This window comes from Poecilia latipinna, unplaced genomic scaffold (assembly GCF_001443285.1).
Source record: "Poecilia latipinna isolate Pla-1442-1.1 unplaced genomic scaffold, P_latipinna-1.0 Scaffold1767, whole genome shotgun sequence".
In the NCBI taxonomy this organism is placed as follows: domain Eukaryota; kingdom Metazoa; phylum Chordata; class Actinopteri; order Cyprinodontiformes; family Poeciliidae; genus Poecilia; species Poecilia latipinna.
The window spans coordinates 142,030-151,172 of record NW_015114383.1 but is presented as its reverse complement, the minus strand read 5'-3'; the positions used below and the strand labels follow the sequence as shown (position 1 = coordinate 151,172).

Here is a 9,143-nt window from a genome sequence, read left to right as displayed (position 1 = left end):
CCTCCCCTAGGGGGCGCGCCCCACAGTTTGGGAACCTCTGAGTTAAACACAGACATCTACAAATACAGATCACCGCAAACTCTTTTTTGCGCATTAATGCATTGTATGGCAGTCTGTTATCAAATGCAGCGTAGCCACAATGTGTCCACCAAATTGCGCAGGTCTCTGTGCAGCTGAAATTATGGGATATGCTAAATATTAAATAGGTACAAGAAATAAAATTAAAAAAAAAACTATGCATGTTGAAATATAAAGGCCTCATCTTCACCCAAAAACATATTTGATATTTGGAAAGACAAATATCCTAATGCAGTTATACAAATGTCAACATAGACATATTATATTAGTATTAAAAAGTAGATATGTTATCAAGGTTTATTAGTGATATTTACAAAGCCTACGCTGAATCACTTCCTACAGCCTTTAAACTGTATTTGCCAAATCCTTGGCAGCCATCTCTCTTTCACATCTCAACTGACTTTAAGCCAGGAACTTCAGATTATATTAGATTCTAGTTACACCTAAACCTCCACAGGTCACAAAACCACAGCAACTGCTTCAAACAACACTAAAAATCCAAAGACAGAAGGATTTACAACAGCAGAATATTTCTCAGCTCATTGACTCTCGGCAGAGAATCAAACCAAACCAGCACACCAAGAGGCCTAGCGTGGGCCTTCAACAGCGTTAGCATCACCCGCAACAGCTCCTACCTGGAGATGTCTTCTGTTCCGCCACTGGAACAGTTGCTTAACCTAATCAACCTTTGATGGGTCGGGCGGATCCGCCATGCACCTTGTAGGGAGTCCTCAGCTTGATAGTAATATATCCATAATCGATCAACTGCTAGCTCCAGATGCCATTATATCTCCTCAGAAAGTCCATGGTCGGGTCTCCCCTTGTGTACTGCTCTATTTAGACACAAAAAATGGCGTCACTAACGTTATCGGTGAAAAAAGACAAAAAACTTAGAATAAGGTTTCCGAAGAACAACTTACCGAATAACCAACGCAGCGATTTCAAACATGGCGCTCCCGCGGCCTGCTCCTAAGTCAAATACAAGACGCCAAACTAGGCCTCGTGTCAGACGAACACTGACATGATTTCAATCGGATTCCGCGTCTTGGGAGATCAGGAAATATAATTTTTAATCCAGGTCCCAAAGTTCATGAATTTCAGACCGACAGCCTCATGTCTCCGTACGGCCAAATGCTAGCAGCGTCTTTTTTTTTTAAACGCTTAAGTAGAAGTTGCGCCATATTTCTATCTAACATGGCGCATGCGCGTCACGCTTATTAATAACAAAAATGGCGCAATTCGCCACTGTTGCCAGATTTGACATTTTCCAGTCCAAACACAGGGTAAAACTAAACCTGTAAAACCTGCCCAACTGAAAAAACAGTACAACTCTAAACCTCTAATAAAACTCATGTTAATAGCACTATGTGTTTTATTCATAATCTTTCCCTAATATATTTTAAGAATAATTTAGAGAAACAGCAAAATTTTACATTTATTTTTTTTATAATGTACGACTGAAGATTTATTAATTTTTTTTAAGGTTTCAAAATGTATATTTTTCAAAGAACTAATACAGTTTTAGAAAAATTAAGAGGAAAAACTAAAACTATGTGAGAGACAAACTTTTTATGTTTTCAAAGCTTAATACCAAAACTGCTGCTCCAATATGTCCTGACTCTTATGGGGAATGAAGAGTATCAAATGGTAATAAATAACTTATGTAATAATTATTCAAGTGTGCCATTAATTTATTAAAACTCTTCACTGTCCATAGATCTGTGTCTTTTGATCTGTCTTTAAATAATATGTTTATTCATAAATTGCTTATTTAAAAATGTACAATAAAGTTTTGTTAAATACATTTTTCTTGGTCTTTGATTAATTTTTGCAAATATAAGTCAACAGATCTTAATTAAATGTTCAGCTTGGATTTCATTTAAATGCAAATCATGAACTTCTTGTCATTTTTTATGTTTATGAACTAAATAAACTTTAGTATTTTCTATAATGTGTTTTGAAAACAAATTCAACTTAGAATAGCAGTAAAGCTGGATTTAAAATTCAATTAATTTGCTTTATTTTGGGTTTTTGTTAGGGCGGGTCATTTTCGACCCGTAGGACAAAGGGGGTAAACAGAATGTTAGGATTACACAAAGGTTAATGGTGATGGAAGAAAAAATATATAATTTTAAAGAGACATTCTATTGACGGTAGAACAATAGGTGTCTCCATGCATTGCTGTGACTGACTGCTCTATGCATATGTGGCAGGCCCCAATAACCCAGTAAGTTAAATATTTAGAAAAAACAATAATTTTGAATGTCAATTTTTAACTTCAACAAATTTGTAGTAACATTCTTCAAATATATATATAAAAACTAATAGGATTGATTTTATGTGTACAGTATTTCCCCATTGCTTTGAGTACTTTTATTATATTAAATTACCGCTAGGTGGGGCAAGAAGCTTTTTTTCCGATTCATTGAGGTTGTAGCTTAATTAACTGTAGCTTTAAACCTGTTAATCTGCTTGGCTTTGTGTAAACAACATTATTTTTATTTTAAAATAATATGATCCCAGTAAAAATCAAAACAAACAAAAAAACCCCACATGTTTGAGTTTGATGCTAAAACGATTGAATTAACAGTTGAGTGTTTTTATTAACACTATGCTCTTGAAAAATACTACTGTTGCTTAAAATTTAAGGAAACTTTGGGTTTTGAGTGTTTTTGGAGTCAACTAAAGGTATAATAAATAGTCATTACCGATTTCATCCTTCGTAAACAGTTACTGTGATAAAGTTGTACTATTTGTGGTACTAAGAGTGTGTGACTCAGAGAGCTACAAGTTAATTAGAAAGGTATGAAATTCCACGCCTGCCTGAAAACAGGCCGTGTTGATGGCTAAATTCACCAACACTACACATTTAGCTCCCTGGTAGTGCTCCTTTCCAGTCGTGCCCGCGCAGGCGTGGCTCTTGGGCTCGTGCCTGCCACCCCTCCCCCAGCTACAAACCCCATAACGGTGGCGGCGCGCTCCCGTGAACTAATTCATTGTATCAGACTGAGACAGGAGGAAGCAGCGAACGACTGGGCAGACTGGAGAGCCGCTTAGCTTCGAGAAATACTGAAAAACCCGACCGCTTGGCACATAAACTGAAGGTAAACTACTTTCTTGATTACATAATGTTTTAGATAAGACTCTTGTTTCGTGTTGCTAGTTTAAAAGTTTAGAACATTAATTTGTAAAGTTGTCCTTGGTTTTGGGAGGCCGAGCCAGCGAGGCTAAATGCTAGCGCGGTTAGCTTACCGTAGCTAAGTACTCTGCCCCCCACTGTCCGACCTCGGTTTCTGTGCTTCTTCCGCAGTCGCCACATTACTTTGTTTTAAAAAAAAAAACCTAGGCGTGTTAATTCAGAAATATGAAGACGGAAATGTATTGCACATTTCACATACGGTCAATGTAGGTTTTAATGGGGACTGCGAAAACTATGTCAGACTTAAAAACTGAGCCTCAAAGACTGGCCTAGATTTGCGAGCCGTAACCAAACAATGAGGTCTTTTTTTCCTTCCCTTGGCTAATCAGGCGGCTTCCCATCCCTCAATCGTTTCTTTTTTTTGGTAAAATTAGTTTCCCCCAATATGTACGGAATATTAAGCTACACTTAAACAGCTAAGTTAGTTTAAAGATTACAATCGCGTTAAACGTAGTTTTTTTTTTTTTTTGGTAGATTTTGTGCCACATTAGTGAGTAGACAGCATCTTTATTCAGCTAAATATATTCGGCATTTAAATATGTATTGTTTGTAATTAATTTAACCTTCACTAATAAGCATATAAAATATATTGATATGTAAGTTTGGTGTGTGTCGGGGCCACCCACCCATTCTTCCACTGCGGACACACTAGCCATCTGTTGCCTCTGTGATGACGCCATCTTTCTGGTGACCCACCCAGTGGCTTGCAGTTTAGGAAAAAAAAAGAAGAAAGTTTTTTTTTTTTTTGACACTGGTAGCTCTCGATGGTTATGCGCTTTTCTTTTTTTTATTTTCCGTGACTTCCTCGTAGGGGTTTGCCGCCCTTCACGTCAGATGTCGGTTTTCTAACTGGTTAAATGTCTCATTGCTCCAGGCTTTGGGGTAATGACATCCTTCACGTTTTTTATTTTTTCCAGATTAATTCTCTTGTGTTTTGTGATTAAAAACAGCAACGGTCTTTGTTTTCCCTTCCCCATATTCATGTCTGCCAGTGGTGCCTTAAATATGGAATATATTTAATCTATGCATTGCTATTAATTATTTATCAAAGCATAAAATTACTTCATAGAGGCACGGGTTGTATTATCCTACATAAACCAAAAGTTGAATCGTTAATTAAAAAGCCTAATTTTACTCAAATAACTCATTAAAATGTATTATATTTGGGGTTCTTGCCAGTGAGTGGCTTGTATAGCACATGAATATTGCTGTGATTCTTTCGTTGTGCCCAAGACATGGGTGGGTGTGAGCAGGATTTCACTGCAGGGTTGTCATGCTGTCAAGCTCAAATCTGTTTAGTAAATTCATCTTTTCAGTTTCACCAAGGGAAGTCAGCCACTGTCCGCTGTAAACAGACGACCGCTTAACACCTTTACTTTGGGGAAAAGATCCTCCTGTAAATGAAGGATAACACAAGCAAGCTTAGACTATGTGTTCATGCTTTGTTGGGTATTGAGTGTAATTTGTCTGTAATACATATTGGATAGCTTAAGCCCAGTTTCTGAAGCTTTGCTTACTTAAAGATTATTACGTTTTTTTCAATGCTGACACACTTTCCAGATGGTGCTTTCTTTAACAGTTTATTTTCACGTTAACTCCATCCGCTGTTGGTTACACATCAGATATGACCCCAATAAGGCAACTTAATTTTGTTTAAACTGCGAGATGTTGACAGATGATTTATAACATCACTATTCTTATAAAAGTCCATTTGAATTATTTTGATTTGTTAATATAATGAATTTGACAGGTTAAAGGACCACTAATTATCTGATTGTCTTGCTGCTGTTGTGGTGACTGCGTTGATGATGGTTCAACATTGGTGTGACGCACCGCATTGCAAACAGACGTAATTGTCTGCGCAGTGATTACTTGGTTGAATGGATGTTTTCGTAATTTTCCAAGTTACCTGAGAACAGGATCAACCTGTCAGAATCACACAAATATAAAATGTTTGGTTTCCCTAGCTTTAAACTTTCACACCCACTGAAAAAAAAAAATTAATTAAAGTCTTAAATTGAAGACTTGTGTGATATGTGTGGTTATCCACTTAACATGTTATGATATTTGCAGATGTTCTTTCTAGCCGTTTGTTGCTGCCTTGCTTTAAAGCCTGGTGTAAAGTACACATACTATGCACTGAATTCATCTCACTTAATAGTGCCAGGTAACATCTTGTTAATGGGCAATGTCTCAGATCGTTGTCCTTTTTTCTTTTCTTTTTTTTTTTCCCATCAACCTAAGAATAGAGGTCTATTTAAAGCACAAGTAGGCTGGACCCAGTGATTGTCATTCCACAGGTTAACTCTCAGTCCTGTTAGTCAGCTTGGTAATGAGATGTTGGGAACAAGTTTGGTTTTGTTTTCCATAACTTTCTAAAACACCAGAAGAATGTTTTGCTGAGTGATTTTTTTTTTGATTTAACAACTAAACAAATCAAGCAGCATTATTATAAGATAAGATGTTTTAATTACGCATTCCAGTTTCATCTACACATAGTCCATTTCCTAAACACTCATCAGGTGGTAAAAGCAAAGGACCTGCCAGGTTTGTGTCTGAGGCTAAAATATTTCTCAGCCTTAAATAGCAGCTAATTTTCTACTCTGACTGTGTGGGATATTTCCTGCCAATAGATGCAACTTCATCCTGTGTAAAGGACAAGATGATGAATCATCGTGTACTACTTTGGTAATACACCAAGATCCATGTCACACAAGGGAAAGCGTTTCACTTCACACCTCTGCAACACCTCGGGTAGCTGTATTTTGATATGGTGCTTTTTGAAGCCTCTGGAGTCAGTTTGGTGCTTTGATTAGTTCACAAATATATTGATTGCCTCATTGTCCATTGGTTTTTGTGGCTTTGTTTAGATAAACTCCTAAACATTGTACTCTACTCAGTCCTTCTCTATCCCTACTGAAAGAGTTGGGAAATCTTATCAGAAGAGATTTCTAATAGGATCCATCTAATCATCAACTCGGTGTGTTTGAATAGGAATCAAAGCCTTTGGTTGTGACAAAGTAAGATATATCCCTGATGAATCCTGTCAAAACTCTCTCCTCACAGTAGGACTGGCTGATTAATCTGATTTTATCAGTTAATCAAATTCTGATTAACTGAAGATTTAGTCTTTAGAAAATCTGGGGGGCGGTGTTCCTCCACCAATGCAGTGATGTCACCCTGCCCATGGCCTACTATTTCATTTTACAGTTTGAATTTGGTTGGACTTTGAATTCAGGTCAACTACTATGATGATTGAAATGAAGCAAGGTTTTAAAAATATTTTCTATCATTTGTAATTTCTTTTTAAAAAAAAAGGCAAGCGGGAAAAAATTTAAATCAGAATTGGTATGAAAAAAATCTGAGATTTTGAGCCACATTGCCCAACCTTAGTTCAGTGTTCATCTCAAAACTGTTGACTTCTCATTCATATGCCATTTTTACTTTCATTTCTTACACTCATAATCCTGCACCCTTCCTGATGGGTCACATGAACGCAGTCCTTAAAAAAAAAGGATTGGTTATCTGTGATGAAGAAGAAGATCTAACCATAATTGTTGGTGTCTTTTTGTGGTCCGAGTTTTGCACAATAGTTTTCATTGCTGCTGGTGGGTTTTATTTTCTTTAGCCTTTATATTTTTAATTGTTTATGCCCATCAAATTTACACACCAACTAACAGATCTCATCCTTCCACTGAGAATCAGAAGCTGCTTTAAACGATCTGTGCTACGTCTCTTCCTCACAATTAAGTGCGGTAGGTTTAAAGACTTGGTGGGAGACGCATAAAGAGCATTTGTTGAAAGCAGGTCACTTGTATCTGTTTTCCCACTGGCTGTCTTATTCAAACACTGACCATAGACCGGCCTGCAGGCTGCAGCCGTCCCCATTTCGTCTTCTTTTTAACCTCCGTCATAAAGGGAACGTTCTGATGTTGTTTGACATCGCCGTCCTACTTAAGACTATTCATGAAGCATTACGGCACCTCACAGGGCTTTGGTGCATCTGAGATGAAACCTGATGGGAACAGGCTGTGAATGAAGTATTAGCATCATAATCAACCTGGAGGTTGTCACCAAATTTTTTGAATATGACTCATGAGCTTGTTTTTCTTTTTTTTTTCTTTGTCAGAGGCTAACAAAGGAGAGCCATTTGCATAGCTAGCTCTACAGATCCAACTAGCGTCTACTGTAAGCTGATGAGTCAGAGAACACAAGACTTTTAAGGAAGTTATTTTTTTTTTATCCAGCAAACGATGAAGGCACAGATTTGGCACCATTGTAGCAGTGTGTTTTCTATTAAATTAATCTCTGATGATTGAGGTGTATTTAATTTCCTCACTGTGAATAAAGTAACTGTCCACACCCTTTTGATGGTCAGAGATGAGTCTTGTTTGTTTACCTGTAAGAATCTGTCATTATTTGCCTGGACTTCCTTTAACTCAATTGGCCACCTACACTCTAGTGTTGGTCTGAATTACTAGAGCCTTGGCTAAGTGCGACTTCCTGGCAGCTCACATGTTCCTGCTCTGTGCTGTGATTGTTTGATGGCGTGTGAGAACAGGAAGCTCCTGGTATTTAAAGATCTGGAACTACGTTTTGCATTTAAAGCGTGATTCCAACACGTCCATTGGGGCAAACTGACAACCACAGTCTTTGAGATGAGCCAATCCTCTGACACAAAAAGTTTATGTTGACTGTTTTTGGTCATTTATAGAGTGATTAAATGTCAGCTAAATATGTACAGTCAATACTTTAATTTGACATTGAATTTTATCCTCTCTGCCCAGGTTTGCTGTACCTGAGGTTGTGAAAGCTGCTCTTTAGTCTGTGTGGTTAAATGTGTCGAGCATGGTGTTGCATCTGCACTATGCAGGTCTGCACTAATTACACATTGATTCTAGAGGGCAAAAATGCTACTTGTTTTATTTTATTTTCCTTCAGATGATGATGTTTTGCCTAACCGCACCTCTTTTCATTGCTCTTCTCCAGGGATGGCAGCCATCCGTAAGAAGCTGGTGATAGTCGGCGATGGAGCCTGTGGGAAGACTTGTCTTCTTATCGTCTTCAGCAAGGACCAGTTCCCTGAGGTCTACGTTCCCACCGTGTTTGAGAACTATGTTGCTGACATCGAAGTGGACGGCAAACAGGTTGGACAATCTTCCTTTTTCATGTCCTTTCATGGGGTGGAAGCTTATTTACATAGTGGTTTTTGTATGATTACAGTAGGTTTTCCATTTCTCTGTGAATCTATGAAGATATAGAAACTTCCTGACACAACATCTCGCTGGCCACAAATTTGGAAGTCCTGACCTAGTTCTTGGTTAATGGGATTCTGGGAAGCCAAGTCTAAGTCTTTAGTGGCCGGTTAATTTTTAACCCTGTGTGCTGCAAAGGACAACACAAGCTACTTCATGTGGGTCAGATTTTTAGAACGGTCTTCATCCTGTCTGCCTCGTCTAATTGCATTCTGTTTGGTCGGTTTGGGCTTTTATAATTTAATCAAATTCCAATGGAAATAAAGTTTTTCTGTTAAAATGAAAGTTAAAACTCCTTCCCTCTTTCTTTTTTTCCCCCTTGTTCCCTTTTCTTAAAACATGTAACCGTGTTCTCATGTTAATGTTTGTTTGCGTCAGGTTGAGCTGGCTCTCTGGGACACGGCCGGTCAGGAGGACTACGACAGGCTGAGACCCCTCTCCTACCCAGACACTGACGTCATCCTCATGTGTTTCTCCATAGACAGCCCCGACAGCTTGGGTGAGTACAAAACCACACAGGCGTTCAAGCATGACATCCCCCCCCCCCCCCCCCCCCCCCCACACAAAAAAAAAAAAAAAATAAATCTATTTATCTTTAACTACAACCACAT

The 9,143-nt window shown here is 38.2% G+C and overlaps 2 protein-coding genes and 1 long non-coding RNA gene across 3 annotated transcripts in view; 2 read left to right on the top strand and 1 right to left on the bottom strand.

Annotated features, from left to right (window-relative positions):
* LOC106965114 (uncharacterized) overlaps positions 1-1,430 on the bottom strand; it is a 30,204-nt gene extending 28,774 nt beyond the window's left edge. Inside the window, exons 1-2 of the long non-coding RNA XR_001428555.1 lie at positions 999-1,430; positions 714-911 (exon numbers count right to left, since the gene is read on the bottom strand). This is a non-coding gene — a long non-coding RNA (uncharacterized LOC106965114). The remainder of the gene's footprint in view (positions 1-713; positions 912-998) is intronic.
* Positions 1-3,639, top strand: part of LOC106965110 (helicase ARIP4-like) — an 83,470-nt gene extending 79,831 nt beyond the window's left edge. The window contains exon 25 of the mRNA XM_015061015.1: positions 3,291-3,639. Within this exon, the coding sequence (XP_014916501.1) occupies positions 3,291-3,316 (26 nt within the window). The 3' untranslated portion in view covers positions 3,317-3,639. The remainder of the gene's footprint in view (positions 1-3,290) is intronic.
* Positions 3,049-9,143, top strand: part of rhoab (ras homolog gene family, member Ab) — a 10,798-nt gene continuing 4,703 nt past the window's right edge. Inside the window, exons 1-3 of the mRNA XM_015061019.1 lie at positions 3,049-3,182; positions 8,267-8,424; positions 8,911-9,031. Of these exons, the coding sequence (XP_014916505.1) occupies positions 8,269-8,424; positions 8,911-9,031 (277 nt within the window). The 5' untranslated portion in view covers positions 3,049-3,182; positions 8,267-8,268. The remainder of the gene's footprint in view (positions 3,183-8,266; positions 8,425-8,910; positions 9,032-9,143) is intronic.